Below are 18,121 nucleotides of genomic sequence, written 5' to 3'. Positions count from 1 at the left end.
GAGATTCTCTAGTACGCCTAATGTACTGGTAGGCTAGATTTTTCTAACCGTTAGATTGTACGTACTCTTTGATTTTTACGTGATTTTATACCAATCCAACGGACAAAAAACTTAACCTACTGGTATGTTGACGTACCAAAAAATGTCATATATATATATATATATATATGAGGATCAATTAAAGTACATGCTAATAAAGAAAAAAAGTTTTGATTCCAAAGCATTAGGAACTTGCTTTTAGACTCTAGAAGCCAAAAGCAAATGACAAACGACTCTAACAACTATATTTGCTATACTAGTTAAGTTGCATATGAATCCAATTTGGTTCATAATGTTAGCGCTTGTTGTCAATTCATTGCTACACTAGCTACTTAAGTTTACTTAACCCATGCGTATTAGCTATCCTATGCTTGCGTAATTACCATGACGATTCTAAAATGATTTATTGCTTTACATATAATTTTACAAACCCTACGTAGCTCCAAGAATATTATGAAAATTAATGAACTGGCTAGCAATGCATACCTTTTGTTCCACCCATCTTACATACATTAGCTTAGTTTATGGAATCATGTTTCATATTCCAATTGCTTTAACTTATTACCGTCCAATACAATTTTAGTTTGCTCCTATATTTTAATTATTGATCATTAGACGAATTGGTCTTAAACATCATGACATTAGTACGCTTATAATTAACACATCAGGCCTATTTACTTTTGTGGTTGAGAGATTTTTAGTTGTGACATGAATCGTATTTTTAATTGACATATCATACTTACTTCAAGTTTAGTAATATGAAAAAACAGCGTGCAAATCTGGATTAGAGAAATAACGTGTTAAGTGATATTATAAATGTAGGACCAAATCTAGCTACTAAATACGAGGATGTGGGCAAAATTAACATATCCTGCAATATGGATATTTTTTTGGTTTGGTTTATTCTATACAAACATATATAAAGAAAAATCGTCTCAATCGGAGTTGTTGTAATGAGAGAGTTATTTTTTTGTTTTAATTAGAACTTTTGAAACGGATCCCAAGAAAAATAAATTTGTTTTTGAAAAATTTAAAATCAATTACAAAGTAAGATTTCGTTCATTTTATCGATTTGAGTTTTCAGTTCTTAGTTTTTACAGTTAAAAACTCTCAAAAACTGTCACATCTAACTTTTTCTGCTACAGTTAAAAGCTCTCAGAAAATACAGTATCTCAGCTCGAATTGAAAACTCGAATCTGCAAAGCGAACGAGAAGTTTAACCAGTTACGCTGATGTCATTTATTAACATAACCGTATTTATTTTAATCATAAATCCTTATAAATTTGCAATAAAACCCTTGCATGTTTTTCTTATTAACGTATAAAATAACCTAGCTACAATACAAAATTAACCGGCGATACTCGGTAGGATGCATGAACAGTAACCCTCTTATGCACTGGGCATGTCACATAATTGCAGACTTCTTCCTGACATTTCCAACTAAGAGCTGCCACGTGTTGGATGCTTCAAACATCGGATGGACCTTAGAAAACGCGTAAGAATATTTATATATATATGTTATCTGGAATAACTTTTTTCGACCCAATCAGAAAGCCAGAGCCTGAAATTAATGGATATATTGTTCATATATGCTTCCGATTTAAATCACGTTGTATAATCATTTGAACTACGTCTATAAATGAAGCACAGCATGCAGCTTGGATATGCATACCTAGAGATAATCTGAAGAAAATTATTAAGAGCTTGAGTTACATAGATCATATATATATATATATATATATGGAAAATGGAAAGGTTGCTTTCCCACGAGATCGATAGAAGCATGCTCATTCCAGGAGATCATATTTACACCTATAGATGGGGTTACATTTATTCCCACCATGGTAATAATCGTTAATTTCACTTTATTTTTAGTCCAGCATGCATGCAATTATATATAATATTATCACGTACTTAAGTTTATGATTAAACTCTATAAAACAAAGATAAAGCTATATATATATATATATATATATGTATGTATGTAATATTGCTCGTCATAGAATAGTTTGGTAATTTTGAAAATAAATAAAGATGGTTGTTCAGTTTTTAATTCTGTTTTTCTATTTCGTCCTTTAGCTATTGGTGAGCTGAAGGTTGTTATAGCTTTTGTTATTCTCCAGCCGCCACATAATTATATCATTCCGATTGTAATTCTGAAATTGAGTAATGAGAATTCAGCTTTTGCCTCATCCTCTTATCCGTATTCTCTGATATATAATAGCTCGGAAGGGCGACTTATAATACATATTTAATAACGTCCTCATTCAATAATTAATATATGTATATATATATATATATATAAAAGCTCTACGAGCCTAATTCAATTGGAAAAAGTATAATATATAGTAGCCTCTAGCTATCTAACAGAAAATTTTTATCGTATTGAAAAATTTTTCTCGCTCCACCGTTACCCTAAAACGCCATCAGTTGTAACATGCCATTAATTAATTGTTGATATACTTGATAATGTATGTTTGACGGTAAAATTTTGTCAAGAGGATTATGTGAGAGAAATTCGGATTTGGAAGTATGAAAAGAATATAGAAAGCAAGAAGAGGGTTTGAGGCGTATATGAATACTTTCCTTTAAGGTTTTATTTGCCATCACTTCTCAAAGTTTGCTAATGAGTTTTAATGGCAAATTACCCCCAAGATACAACAAACTCTTAAACACAATATCCAGCAAAAAATATTGAGTTCCAGAACAATCACAAGTCTGTATTTTCTGAATACATTAATTAAAGATAATGATACATACATCCTCTTTAAATGTTGCAACCTTTCACATAAAGATATCTTTTCCAATCTGAAGGTTATCTTTTATATGCTGATGCACTTATAATAATAGTTATTCTATTGTTAATAAGTACTCAGATATGTGAGAAAACATATCACAAATGGATGCAATGGTTCAAGACCTTTTCAGATCACTAAAACACACGAAAACACGTTTTTCGGTAGCAATTTACGCTGCAGCGAATGACATTCACACTGCAACGCTCGGGCATCGCAAAACAGACCCGAGAGGTCTGTTTTGTGCGCACTGCAGCGCCCAAGAGGCGCGCTGCAGCGCGTCCGTGCGCTGCAGCGCTCGGGCATCACTAAACAGACCCGAGAGGTCTGTTTTGTGCGCGCTGCAACGCCCAAGAGGCGCGCTCCTGCGCGCGCTTGTGCGCGCCTGTTCTTTCCGAATGTGTTTTAGGCCAATATTTTTGTGATATCGAAATTGAGAGATATATTATAATCTCTCTAACAGATTATGTTAGATTACCACTCGGTAATTGGGCGAGTTACTAATCAAAATTAGTTATATTATCGAGAAAGTGCAACTGGTTGTGTGTGAGTCTTCAAGGTGTTTTGAAGTGGTTATGGAAGTATCATTAAATCAAGAGAACACCGGAGATTATAGTGGTTCACCCTATAATAAGATAGCTACATCAACTTGTTATTGTATTTCTCTATCTTTCCTTCTTCAAGGGTTACAGAATCCGGAGTCTCTCTCCCTCTCTCTCTCTAGGGCCTTTCCCCTTTTATATCTCACAGATTACATATAGACGGACCATGACAGGGGGTTGTCTGATGGCTTCTCTCGAGTAGCCTATTGTTCTACCTACCTAGACCATAACTTTTCAGCACCTTTTAGATTGTTCACTCACCTACTTTGTCTACTATTGCGGCTCTGGGGATCTTACATGACTTCTATCGGTCCGTTCTGCTGAGAATTTCGATTCATGCATGCCTCGACTGTGTATAAGGTCGACGGGTACATGCCCACTGTCAAAAACGTTCAAGGATTACCCTAAAATGCCCCATACGGCCGACTCTTTTACCATTGAGGGAGAGAGAAATGAGATTTGGACGTCGACCGCTGTCTGATGTGGCGGGTAAGAGCCACGTAGAACTCGGTTGTCATCCCACATAACAAAGCATATTTTTCCACACAACAATATATATTAAACATTCATATTAGTACGTATAGTATTCATGTCCTGTATTGTTTGAATATATATATATATATGCAGGGATATATGTGGGTGGAGATAGGGTCGTCCACTTCAAAATGGCAAACTTGCTTCTAGTGCCGTCAAATAGGCCGCGTTGTAAGAACTGCGGGTACGACCGGAGAGCGCAGCTAGCAGATGCGGTGGTAAAAACCTGCCTTGACTGTTTCCTCAAAGGGGACAGACTCTTTCGTTTTGAGTATGAAGTTAATGGCCTCTATTACATGCTCAAAAATCCAGGAAGTTGCACCACCAACAAGTGCGACCCAGCAGACGTTGTCATCAATCGCGCCCGCAACGCGTGCATCAAAGGTTTTGGTAAGTACGACTTGGTCGAGAACAACTGCGAGAGCTTTGCTTTTTACTGCAAGACAGGCACCCGCATAAGCCACCAAGTATTGGCTGTCAAAAATATAGCTAAACTAGTTGTGAATGGTGTAATTATTTATCAAGTCGGGAGGCTTCAAGATGATATTGGAATAAAATATATTAAAAAGGATGTAGGTGAGACAGTATGGGCGGAGCCAGAAAAATAAGTCAAAAGGGGTGAAGACTTGTACTAAATTAAGTTAATCTATAAGGTCATATTTAGTAACTTGTATTATATTGTATTGTCATAATAAAATACAGTGTTTAGTATCGTGACGTATTGTACAAGAGATCAAAATATAATTTCTCAAAAATTTTGGAATCAAAATGTAATTTTGTAAAAATTGAGGGGTCAAAACGTAATTTTTAGAAAATATTTATTTGTGTTGTGCTCCTAAATTTTTAAACAATTATAGGCTCTAGTATGGCTTTATGTCGGCCCAACTTCGACCTCTAATCGTGTCCAATCCCGACATGAATCATGAATCCGCTATAAAATAATACAATACATTATGCTAAAAATGAGCCATATTCAATAATATGATATAGACCTCATAATTTACTATTCGTATTAGTTTATGTAATACGATGGTCACACCAAACATTGTATTATTTGTATTTTAATATAATACAGTGCTCTAATACTATCAAACAAACATGCCCTTAATGAACTGTGCTGTTATAAGGTGAGCCAAATTAAAAACTTAAGGCTTTCAAAAAAAAAAATTAAGACTTAGAGTGCGTTTGGTTTAAGGATTCGTGTCATAGTTTGAATTATGGTTCATGGCTCACTACAGTGTTTTTTCTCACAAAAAGTACACGTAAATCGATAATAGTTCTGAATCATAATTCTAAATCTATCAACCAAATGGAACGACCGCCTACTCTCGACGGTAGATGACTTTGTCTTATATATGTATACGTACTTATGTATAGATGTAGTTTTTCTTTTTTTCTTTTTTTCCCATAAGTATATGTATTCATTGATTTGGGCAATTGTTGGATTTATCATGTTTTCTTTAGGTGTTGTGTATCAAGGTCTAATGTTCTATGCGTCAGAATATTTTTACCTGGAATATTTGGGTTGTAATTGAGAGAGTGTCCTTGTTGTTATTTTGTTACTGGGTCTTGTGTATCCAGATACTTTTTAGGAGCAATATTGTAATTTGTAAATTCTGTAATCTGAAACTCCACTTGAGTTAAAAAAATGAAGATACGTTTAAACCATTCAAGCAGCACAAGCTTGATTAGAAGCAAATTAGTATTGCACGAGAGTGAAACGACCTTGGCTGCTTCTGGTGTCCTTTTCAAGTTCGTTGTGATTTTTTGCGTTTGTTGGAGTTTTCTACAAATGTTTGTTAATGTCCTTTTAGAGGATCATGTCATTTTTACCTTGATTGTTTTTTTTTCCTTTTTTTTTTTTTTTTTTTTTTTTTTTTTTTTTTGAAGTTTCTTTCGTATATTAATGATCTCATCATATCCTCGTCGTTCTCTAATATTAGTATTGTCGTTCATTGTGTTTACATGTCGTTTCTACGGTTGGTTCATTTCTCTTTTATTTTTATTTTTTATAAGAATTAATTTCATAAATATCTTCAAACTATGTACCCTTCTTTAAAATATCTCCTGAACTTTTAAAACCACTCAAAATATTCCCCAATCTGTAGAAAATTATTTTAAATGCCCCTTCATCTTTCTCCATTTATAATTCTGATGATTTTATTGACGTGACATTTATTAAAGATTTTCAAAATGTATTTAAAATATAAATTGTAAATTAATAAAAATAGAAACATGACTCTCCTCCAATGGTATTAATTACTACACATGAGAAACAGTAAAACAAGCTACGATTCTCAGGTTGCCGTCTCTTCAGCGAATTTTACCTCGATGTCAGCTTAAATGTCGTTAGTTTTTAAATTACTGTTCTTTTTTACGTTCACGAGTATTTTTTTCTTTGGTATCGTACCTGCCGTTTAATGTTGATGTCAGTTTTTAATTATTGTCCTTATTTTCCGGTGACGTTGTCGTTTACGAAGGTTGTCGTTGTTGTTTTCAGCATGGTGTTTTCTAGGTTTTGTTGTCGTTTTCCATCCTTGTGTTTGTCTCTTATGTACGTCTGCTTAAGGATGTTGTCGTTTTAAGTTGATTTTTCTATATTGTTGTCGTTTACAGAGGATATTGTCGTTTGCTAAAAATTGTGTTGCTATTTGGTGTGTGATAGAGAGAGAGTGTTAGGAACCTAATATTTAGATGTCTTTTCGAATAGTCTTAAGGAGAGTATAAATAGGGGGTTTAGTGGCTAGGGAGGGGATAATCAGATTTGTAGAGAGTGTCTAGTGCTGTGCACTATTTTGGAGGTCGGGGGTCCTCGAAACCGCCCATCTATCTTGTAATTTTTCATTTCTATTATTGTGAATGAAGCATAGATTTTCAAGATCCTAACAATGGTATCAGAGCATCTACGATCCATGGAGCTTTTTGAGTTAAGAGAGAAACTTAGGGCTGTTCTAAGAGCTAATCTTAAGGTTTCCGGAGGGAGTATGGGGGGCTCCGGGACCAAGTGGGGGAAGGTTCGGACTCAGATGGAAGATGTGCAGGCGGTGCTGCAGAGGATGGAGGCACTGCTGGCGGCGCGGCCAATGGCCGGGAAGGCCGAGTTGGGTCGCGACAGTGATCGACAAGATGGGAAGAGGCGAGATCGCGCGCCTCGGGGCGAGGAGAGCCCAGATCACGTCGACCCAGGCGGAGTGGAGGTGCCAAATCGAGCGGATCTTCACCGGGAAGCGCCGATTTGTGAAGATCGAGGCCGCGAGAGGGAGTTCCGACGCCGGAGAGATGTGGGTGTCATGGAGGACCGCGAGATCCGTCGCGATCTGGGGCTGGGTGGTCCGGATCTGTAGCGTGAGGGGTTGTTTGAAGATGGGAGGAGGGCAGATGGAGGTCGCGACCGTCGGGAGAGGGCGGCGGAGCTTGTTCGGCGACGGGAATCAGAGTGCGAACCGGAGTTAGAGGAGGAGAGGCTTGCTCCGGGGCTGGGACGACATGGGTACCTTCGAAACAGGGAACCCATCCCTGTTTCGGTCGCGGTTGGGGTTGATTCCGGACTGATTTGGACCGGGCCTCGCAATTCCAGCGTGAAAGGGGCTGAATCCGGTGCTACGGAGACAGATCCCGGCGCGACGAAGGCTGGGCTCGACGATTTGGCTGCTGTTTGGACCGGGCCTCACGATTCCGGCATGAAAGGGGTTGGTTCCGGTGCTATGGAGGAAGATTCCGGCGGAATTGGAGTGGGCTCCATGAATTCTGACGCCCTTAAGGCTGGGTTTTGTGATTTTGACGCCATTAGGGCTAGCTCCGGCGAGATGATGGCTAGGATGGGGAATTTCGATGCGAAATCCGGCGATTTTGGAGCTGAATCCCAAAATTCTGTTCGGAAGTGGGCTGGGTTTAGTGTTTTTGGTATGGGTAGAGTCAATTTTGGGGTTGGGCCTACTAATTACAATATTAGTAGGCCTAATTCTGGTGCAATGGCAGTCGAGCCTCAACACTTTAACACGTTTGGGGCTGGGAATGGTACGATTGCAGATGGCAATGAAGAAATTGGTGAGAGTGAGGCTGAAAGGTTGATGTCTTGGTTGGCTAAGAAGGAAACTCCCTTAAGGATCGATTTGCCAATATTTTTTGTGACCATTGATGAGCTTGCGCAGAGAGTTTCAAATGAATTGATAGACTTTGTGGTTGCTTTTCATGATACAAAGAAGATGGTGAAGAAAGTAATTGATTGGCTCCAATTTGAAGATATGATTTACGAGGATAACATCAATTTGGTTACTCAAATCAAGGAACTAACAAAGCCTTTTTTCTTAATCATTTAGGTGTTATTTTTCAATTTTATTTCTTGATTTTCACCTTGAGGACAAGGTGATTCTTTGGGGCGGGGGTAATGTTAGGAACCTAATATTTAGAAGTCTTTTTGAATAGTCTTAAGGAGAGTATAAATAGGGAGTTTAGTGGCTAGGGAGGGGATAATCAGATTTGTAGAGAGTGTCTAGTGCTGTGCACTATTTTGGAGGTCAGGGGGCCTCGAAACCGTCCATCTATCTTGTAATTTTTCATTTATAGTATTGTGAATGAAGCATAGATTTTCAGGATCCTAACAGAGAGAACGAGCGAGAGGGAGAGAGAGCGAGAGAGAGCAAGAGAGAGAGAGAGAGAGCGAGCGAGAGGGAGAGAGAGAGAGAGGGAGAGAGACAGAGAGATATAGAGAGACAGAGAGAGAGAGAGATGGAGAGGTGCAAAAATTTCAATTGAGACGTAACATTTTTCCGAAACAAGCATATAATGAGACATGAAAACAATGCCGAACATTGATAGATACAACAAGATAAAGCATAAATGTGGGCAACACTTCAAAATGCCCTGATGAATAGGTATTTAACAAAAGTTCTCAGTGGACCATCTACCTGATTGAGTGTTCTCATTTATTGTGTTTCGGGACCATTTAGCGACATATTTCAACGATGCATAATTTTTGCTGGAAAATACTCCCTCGAATTCTGCCTCTTAATTAATAATAGACATATTGGAGCAACAACACACACACACACACACACATATATAATAGGTTATATACAAGTGGCAGTGTGGCACAGATCTCTGTGATCTCTGAAGTTACATGAATAAATCGATCGAATGTAATACTTAGAAAGTGCTTAATTACTATATCTTTCTGACTTTCAAAGTTGATTAGCTAATTACAAATAGCGCACGTTCATGACCATTTCATGTCTTTACTATTCTCATCTTACTTATATATGTTCATGCATGCATATGGTTGGTAGTCAGAAATCAAAGTCAATGTATAGTTAAAAGAAGGTAAACACCTTGATAGTGGACAATAATGAACTCGTGAAATTGCTTGAGATGCATTACTTGGAAGCTTACTACAAAATGCTAATTGATAAGAGTCAAATTGTCAGCAAATTAAAATATTCTTACTGCAAGTTGTGAGATCTCTAATAACTTGCATTTTTGTCTATCAAATGGGAGTTTATTGAATATGTCTTTTCTCACATTCTTTGTACTATTTCAAGTCTCATAGAGCAAAAGTCTTATAATATAGACGTAAGAAGAGAGATGGGGTTGATTTCTAATGAGATTGATAGGAGAATGCTCAAAGCAGGAGACCACATTTACAGCTACCGAAACTTGGAAATATTTCCCATCATGGTGTAGTTTATTTGCATGCATCAATTAGCTTTAACTATAAAAAGTCATTATCATGTTAGTTATAACTTTAATTCTTAACTAGTTAAACTCCTGAAATTTCTTTTCTACTCTCTCATTCAATGTGTACGCAGGAATATATGTGGGAGATGATAGAGTCATCCACTACACAAGAACACAACCGAGAATGATGGAAAGGGACTCCAATTTACGCTGCGGAAATTGTGGATACGAATTGAGGACGTGGCGAGGAGTTGCGAAAAATCTGCCTTGACTGTTTCCTCAAAGGCAATAGGCTGTTTCGCTGCGAGTATCAAGTCTCCGCACTGCATTTCATGTTCAAAATATCAGGGACTTGCAGCACCGGCTCATACGATCCACCAGATGTTGTCATTGGGCGAGCCAATGACATGCTGAAGGGTAATCAGTTTGGCAAATATGATCTGTTCGATAACAATTGTGAGAGCTTTGCCTTTTACCGCAAGACAGGCAACCGCACGAGCCCGCAAGTGTTTTCTATCAAATTTGCAGCAAAAATAGCTCTTGATGCCGTAGTGAAGCATAAGCTTGAGAGGCTTCAGCATGATATTTTAGTACATCAAAAAGAAAACTAAAGTTGAATTTTTGTGGAGATAATATGTTTGCATGTTGTCACTTCTATCAACTGATTTTGTCTCCTGCTCCATGTTGTTTTGTTTTAAAGTTGGATAAATATAATAGAACCAATGGACCAGTTCTGAGATATAGTAGCGTCTGGAGGTTAGTTGTTTGGTGATTTTATAGCAACTAGCAAGTGAATTATTTTAGAGTTTCTTGCATTTGAGAGCGTTGGTGATTCGTTCCTGAGAAAATGGAAGAAACTTCTGCAATATTTTTGTGGTCATTCGTTATTGGATTCTTTTGTTGTTGTTTCCTGGTTTTGGGGCTGGGATTCATGACAGCTTTTATGGTTTTTGGGCTGAGAGAGAGAGAGAGAGAGAGAATTTCACGAGCATAACCAAGCATTTCATATTAAGATAAGATATCATGGAATCATATCCCACGAACATAATCCATACATGCATAATTGGGTTCAGTTGCTCTGCAATGTTGACGAATACAAAAGATTCCACTAAACTTTCCCACTTTACTATGAACATGAAACCAGCGTCTATGTATTGGAACCTATTACAATAGGTTAACAAACGCTATATTATTTATTTATATATGTATTCCTTGATCAGTTGCTCTGCAATGTCCCAAGGTATCCCCTAGTGCATGGGAGGCTTCTCCAAGTCCTCAATACTGGTGGGGCGGAACCAGGCCTTCTGCTCCAGAACAGAGCCCTCACCTCCGGCATCAGCAGGTGCGGCAGCCTGGAAGTCACGCCCACCACCTGCGTCGGAGGAGTGCTTGGTGGCAGGCCCAAAAACCCCAGTTTGGGGGTCGGGGGCCCAGTACTTGTCAGACGTAGGGGGGATCACTTCATCCGGTAGCACACTCGGATTGGTGTGCTCATCAGGGTTCTTGTCGTACGCTGAGGTATGAGCAGCTCTCCTGAATATCAATCGCCAATTCAATCAATTACAGTGAGTCCAAAATTAGGACAAGTATTTAATTTTAACAACACCACCATGACCATGTAGAGAATAAGCTAATTAGACACACCCCCAAAAAAAGGCTACATTGTTAAAGTTATTACTAATTAAAGACTGCTTATTAGTAGTTCAAATTTCTAAATTAGGGGGAAATGATTTGGTAAACATGAGCAATTATGCGTTTCACTAACTAGGCTTCACGACAAATATATTCATAAAGCAACAGTAAATATCAAGTAAACCAACCAAATTAGCTATAGTTGATGTATCATATGGTTGAACTGGCCCACGTAGTTAAAAAATATAATTAGTCAGCAAAGTTACAAAGCACTCCCAGAAGCTAAAAAAAGGTAGAGATTAGCTATCATTTATTGAAGATAAGGACCCACATGACTTTTGAGTAAGGCGACAAAGGATGGTAGGGTTAGGTTATAATTTCCCATCATCCCCTGTCCTAGTCATCTTACGGAAGAACGCCAATTGTTACCTTCTTATCGCACAAAGTTCAGCACATAATGTTTATCCAAATCAAATCTCAAAGCGTAGAAAGATGGTTTGGGCAATCCGACCACGTGGTCCTAACTAGAGAGGGTTAGATAACATATTCAAAGTGTGCCTGCGGTGCCCTAATCCAAAAAAGTGCCTATAGTGTCCTACCATAACGTGATTGTTGTTCACGTGAAAAATAAGCAACGTCATAATATATAATAACTGGGAACCGACCAACTACTTCTTCCTTTCTGAAAAAACAAATGATTTTTTCCCACTATCCACGCTTTAATACACGAGGCACAATGGTTATATATATAACATAAAACGAGACGAAGTTAAAGATAAGAAGCTAATGTTAATTGGCAGCGACTGCTTGTCTACACATAAGCATCCTTATCGCAAAACTTTGTCGTCATAAGCCGAGAGGACCACTCAGAGAGTCCTCTGATCTTAGAACCTATTTACGGTTCACCCCAGGACAAACACTGAAAAAAATATTCTCGAGTTTTCAAAAGCAATAAGTTGCTTAAATGAGACTGGCCAAACTGGCCTGATAAAAACAAAGATGCATAGTAAAAGAATAAGGGGAAAATTTAACGAGAAGCATAAGTCAGCATGAAAATGTAAAACAGGATTCGTTTTTGTTATAAAGATAGAAATCTAATACACAAAACCTTGGAAAAAAAGAAGAATTAGTAAAATAAACAACCATAACATGTTATCTCAGACTCGCAGTGTCGGACTATTTAAGCCTACAATTCCAAATTCTTTCAGATTCCATGCTAAAATAAAAGTCAACCAAACCATCTCTTCCATTGGACATACTTTTCACAAAAGTGGCAAATGGCTAAGTGGCGAAACCAGGTCCGGCCGTGACAACACCAGATAAGGACCCAACTTGGAAAAAGATCATGGTTAGAAATCAGGATAATGACTTAAGCAATAAGCGCACAGCTTTGTAGCTTAATTAGGGGTCAAAGGCAATAGTTTCTTCTTGTTTAACTCCCTATTATAGGAAAATTTGAAATACAGTAACCAGCTGGGTTAATAGCTGAATTACGAGCCATGACTTTTTAGGATAAATTTTTTTCTAGTCATTGCTCAAAGATGAGAAAAAAAAAAATCCAGATGAATAAAGACCAGAGAACGTTCTGATGATTAAATAGAGAAAAAGTCCCTTAAATCTCCAAGCAGAAGAACTTTCAAGAATGTTGGGAACAATCATAATCCCAAATTCATTAAAACCTACAATTAAGCAAAGTAATTTTTTTTTTTTTTTTTTTTTTTTTTTTTTTTTTTTAAAAAAAAAAAAAAAAATTTTTTTTTTTTTTTTTTTTTTTTTTTACTATAATAAGAAGAAAATAACTGTTTAATAACGACAATATTTACTTAGTCTAACATGCATTTCAGGGAAGCGGCTATATTCCATTTTCCATACAAACACAAGGAATATGATTGCATTCAAAATGGGTCACCCAGGAAGGCCACAAATAACGGCCATTGACTTAAAAAATAATAAATAAATAAAAGTGAAAAGATACTTCTTTTAATCCTGTTTATTTTTGTGTTGCTGAGAAAATAGAAATGCTTCTTCGCTTTAGCATGGACACGTGAAATAGAATACCAAAAAAGAAAAAGAAAGGCGAAGAAGTAAGAATACCAACTGTACTATTACGGCAAGATGCTTTCTGTACCAAAATATCATCCCTTCCTCTTTTTTTTTTTTTTTTTCTTGAAAGAACAATTAACATTCGATGAAAACGAAGCTCCGATCAAAGCCATGTGGCTGAGAAGGAAAGCTAAAAGCATACGTCTTTTTTTTTCCCCCAATACCCCACACTATTACGGCAAGATGCTTTCTGAACCAAAATATCATCTCTTCCTCTTTTTTTATTTTCTTGAAAGAACAATTAACATTCGATGAAAACGAAGCTCCGATCAAAGCCATGTGGCTGAAAAGGAAAGCTAATAGCATCTTATTTACAGAGAATGTAAAAGGTAACTAATAGAGACACACCTCGGTCACGAATATAATTTAACAGACAAATCATCTTGAACGTAATTGATTTTATTCCTTTTTTTCTTTCTTTTGTTTTTTTCCCCCTTCCGAATGATCCTCGATCGCCTTTGGGAAAGAAAATCTTAACTAAAAAATTTAATGTTTTCCTTCTATCCAAACAAACTTACAGAGATATAAACAAGGAAATGGCATAAAGAATGACGGTTGATTCGTTGAAATGGAAAGAATCCTATTTATCAAAATCACGCTAGAAACCACGGATTAAGTTTATCAAAATCCTTAAAAGTTAAAACATAAAAAAACACTTCCAAAAAAGCAACCCAGGAATCACAGCGTTTTCAGTCTTTTTCAAAATAATCCTTGCCTTCTAACAAAAGCAATAGTAACAGAAACTTCTGTAAGGATAAACATCAACCTTTTCCCTCCATCCAAACAAACTTCCAGAGATTTCCAGGAAATGCCATAACGATTAACGACGATCAATCAAAATTTCCAGCAGCCAAAATTTAAAGCTACTTTAGTCCTAATCAACTGGTCTAATAACACGTTCAAAATCACCGGTTTAAGTGATCACGATCCTCAAAATTAACAAGAGTAAACATTTTCTCAGGAAAAAATCAAAGAAAAAAACCAGGACGAAGTAGGAGAAATTAACCTGACGGTGGCAGCAGAGGAGGAGAGAGCGGATCGGTGGCGAGAAGGATCGCGGGTCCAGATCTGGTACTCGGCGATTCGCTTCCCAAAGTTGACGATCCCTCGGCTACTCGAATTGGCGGCCATACAATTGAGAACTGAGCACCAAAGAGCTAGAGAGAGAAAATCTAGTGAGAGAAAGAGTAAGCTCCTGCGTTTTGGCTGTTCGCGAGTCTGACGGATGTCGATGAGAGTTCTTATAGAGAGAGAAAATGAAGAGGATAGAGAGAGGAGAGAGAGAGAGTGGGGAGTAAGTGTCCCGTGTATGTCTCCTATCTTACCCGCCCCAATTCCAACGGACTCTCGTTCCACCTACCCAATGCCCCACTACTACTCCTACCGTCAAAATCTAGCTTCACTGTCCCGTACGCTTTTGGTACGTCCAAGCGGTGTTGTTTTATACCTCTTTGACGGACGTTTGCCTCTCACTGTAAAAGTACGCGAGTTGGACGCGGGATAATTGGTTTGGAATATTCGGGTGGGAGTTAACGCCGTTCAACGTTACCGTTGGGAGATTTGTCCGGCATTCAAAATATGCTCTCTTTTCCCTAAAAAAAAAAAAAAAAAAAAAGAAAATTACACATATGATTCTTAAACTCTTTAAAAAGTGATAGTTTAATTTTTAAATTTTTTTTGACGAAATAAACTTCAAATTATTTAAAAGAGTGTGATGTAATTTTTTTTGTCAGATGTCGTCTAAAAAGTAACGATATAATAACTTAAAAGAGTGACATTATAGTCATTTATTTATTTATGAGGTGATTTTTTAATTCCAATCGACTTTAATAGGTTAAGATTTGGTTTCTATTTTTTGATGACATTTAACGGAAATGATGACAATACACCCTTTTAAATGGTTTGAGATTCGTCAACAAAAAAATTTGAGGATTAAACTATCACCTTTTGACAAGTTTGGGGATCATTTGTGTCGATTATCTAAAAAAAATCTCTTCATTAATTGACTGTTTTACCCCTTAAGAATTGTCTTTCATGATCTTCTTTTTCTTTTTTGGAAAGTTTTTTTTCTATATTTTTCAATTCCGAAAAAAATGATTTTTTGCCTATCAAGTTCTTATGTTAAACTTGCAGAAGCTAATAATACAAAGAAAAAAAGACACATGACATCACAAAAAATAATAAAACAAACAGCCAAATTTAGATCTCATTAATCTCAACAAAAAAAAAATACTCATTAGAGACAATCACACAAGATAAGAATGGAGTGGAGAATTCAAGTGAAAGTTAATGCCGTTATACGTCATTGTGGGGTGATTATTCTTGATCAGCATGGAAAACGCACTCTTTGGTGTAATGACTGTTTTACCCCTTTGAGGAAGTTCTCTAGATTACTCTCTAGACCGTTTGTTGACCGTTTGGTGATTAACGGACTTTTTTAGCTAAATCCAAACGAATATCCCATTAACCAAATAGAATATTATACTTGATTAGCAAAAAAATATATATATATATATATATATTATACTTGGTATTCAAACTTAAACCTTATCATATTATCTTATTGTGTTATTTCAATGAAAAGAATAAAAAAATAAATTATCTGGGGGAGGACAGTAAGGCGTTTTCTGTTATCAATTGTTATCTTGGGCGAATACACAAAGGCCATGTTGTTTTCTTTGGTGTTTTAAATTGTGGAAAACAAAGCACTGACTAAGTGTCAATAAATTTAAGTGTGCTAACTCAAAATCAAATAAAAATAAATTAATTAGCTTTGTGCGCATTAAACGCCGGTTCAATTGGAAAAGGCTTTTAGATAAGATGCATGAATATGGTGTGGGTTGTTCAGGAAGAAATGAAAAAACTCTTTCTTTTTTTATCATCTTGATCTATCATTTATGTACCCAGATAATGAAATAACGAGTCCCATAACTTGGGCCAAAAAAAATAAAATATAGGGCTTATTTTTTTAGAGTTTAACTTGAGTATAATTTTTGAGTTGAATTTAAGTTATAACTTAAGTTGAACTTGTAACTTGAGTTTGTGTTTGGTTGTTTACATTTGAGTTTTGGTTTGAGATAAGAATCTTTTTGAGTTTGTGTTTGAGTGAGTCAAAACTTGAATTTGTATTTAGATCGTATTTTAATAAAAACTCAATACTGATGAAAAATTTTAATAGGGTATATGGGTCGGGTTTTATTCGTCTTTTCGTTGTCAACGCATAGAAAAAAAATCATCTCAATCAGAATTAAAACGAAAAAGTTATAACATTTTTAAGAATAAAAAAAATACTGTTCATTAATTTGAGTCGAGTTTCTGAACTCGAGTTAAAGGAGAAACTTGAACTCGAGTTTTAGTCCTAAACTCGAGTTTGAACTCGAGTTTCAACTTAAAAGAACATGAACTCGAATAAAATTGTAACTCGAGTTGCATTTTTTTGAGTTTTTCACTCAAAAGAACAAGCTCATATATATTAACGATAAACGAATTCCACCAAATATTTTAAATAAGGATCTGTTTAATTTATTAATTTAAATTGAGATATTATTTTATATAAATTTTTTTTTATTATAATAAAAAAATTAAATTTAACTGTTTTTTAAAATTATTTATTGTAATAAAAGTCAAATTTTAAACCGGCGAAGAGAATGAGATTTTAAGAAGTGGCATTTGCTAGTTAAGGTAATTTAATGGGTTGGTTTTCGGCCACTGTAATCAAATGGACTTTAACCAGTGACCCAATTGTGGCCAACGCGTTTGTTGGGCCCGTAAGAGAGAATTTTTTTTTGGGAAAGAGGCTAATAATATGAAAAGCTTAAAAAAGTATGTACGCGAATTTTTAGTTATAGAAATTAATAGGTTATAATTTGTTAAGTTATAGTTTATAATCAAATAAATTATGGATAAACTTGTTAAGTTATGGTTCATAGCTAGATAAGTTATGAATAATTATGGACAATAACTTGTCAAGTTATGGTTTATAACCAGACAAGTTATGGACGAAAACAATAATTTGGTCTATTTATTAACTTATGTAAACTATTGGCCTATTAATTTTAATTCATCTCAAGTCTTGACTTATTTCTCTCTTTCTCCCTAGTAGAAAATAGGCAATATGAAAAGCTTAAGAAAGTATATAGGCCAATTTTTAGTTATAGAAATTAATAGGTCATAATTTGTAAAGTTATGATTTATAACCAGATAAGTTATGGACAAATTTGTCAAGTTATGGTTCATAGCCAGACAAGTTATGGACAAAAACCGTGAATTATGGACAATAACTTATCAAGTTATGGTTCATAACCGGACAAGTTATAGACGAAAACAGTAATTTGGCCTATTTATTAACTTATATAAACTATTAGTCTATTAATTTTAATTCATCTCAAATCTTAATCTATTTCTGGGAAAAAAAAATGAATGTTCGTAACGATATAGCACATAAGTCTGTAACATAATCCTTAATAATATTTTTATTTTTTGTTAGCTACTCGTAACCACCTACACAAAAAGAGTATATTTAGAATAATATTATCTCAATAACCATAAAAAATAGATTAATAATACTGTAATAGACAAATTCTAAACTATAAAAGTGGCATTTTATATAAATACTTCTAGCGATAATAACGTGGCCCAAATTTTAGCTCTTTTCCTTTGGCTCTATAAAAAGCTGAAGAAATTGAAATAATTGATTGTGCTTTTCTAAAAGAAATCTAAAACTTAATTTCCAATCTACTGGA

General features: G+C 35.8%; 2 protein-coding genes across 3 annotated transcripts; one reads left to right on the top strand and one right to left on the bottom strand.

Moving 5' to 3' along the window:
- The first annotated feature begins 1,724 nt into the window (after positions 1-1,724).
- On the top strand, positions 1,725-4,629 carry LOC21402649 (lecithin retinol acyltransferase). Of its 2 annotated transcripts, XM_024165591.1 has the most exons (3): positions 1,725-1,884; positions 4,065-4,189; positions 4,284-4,629. In XM_024165591.1, the coding sequence occupies exons 1-3, from the start codon at positions 1,788-1,790 to the stop codon at positions 4,428-4,430; spliced, it is 369 nt and encodes a 122-aa protein (XP_024021359.1). In that variant the 5' UTR covers positions 1,725-1,787; the 3' UTR covers positions 4,431-4,629. The 2 variants fall into 2 exon arrangements, with proteins under 2 accessions (XP_024021359.1, XP_024021356.1); XM_024165588.1 differs by having other exon boundaries at positions 4,065-4,629.
- Positions 4,630-10,624: 5,995 nt separating this feature from the next.
- On the bottom strand, positions 10,625-14,782 carry LOC21402647 (late embryogenesis abundant protein At5g17165). The gene is made up of 2 exons (XM_010089206.2): positions 14,386-14,782; positions 10,625-11,177 (listed from the first exon to the last, which is right to left on the bottom strand). Exons 1-2 carry the CDS (start codon positions 14,508-14,510, stop codon positions 10,892-10,894), a joined length of 411 nt encoding a protein of 136 aa, XP_010087508.1. The 5' UTR covers positions 14,511-14,782; the 3' UTR covers positions 10,625-10,891.
- Between the last annotated feature and the right edge of the window lie 3,339 nt (positions 14,783-18,121).

Source organism: Morus notabilis, unplaced genomic scaffold (assembly GCF_000414095.1).
Source record: "Morus notabilis unplaced genomic scaffold, ASM41409v2 Scaffold201, whole genome shotgun sequence".
Taxonomy (NCBI): Eukaryota; Viridiplantae; Streptophyta; class Magnoliopsida; order Rosales; family Moraceae; genus Morus; species Morus notabilis.
The sequence above is the reverse complement of the archived record's forward strand: the minus strand, read 5'-3'. Positions and strand labels throughout refer to the sequence as shown.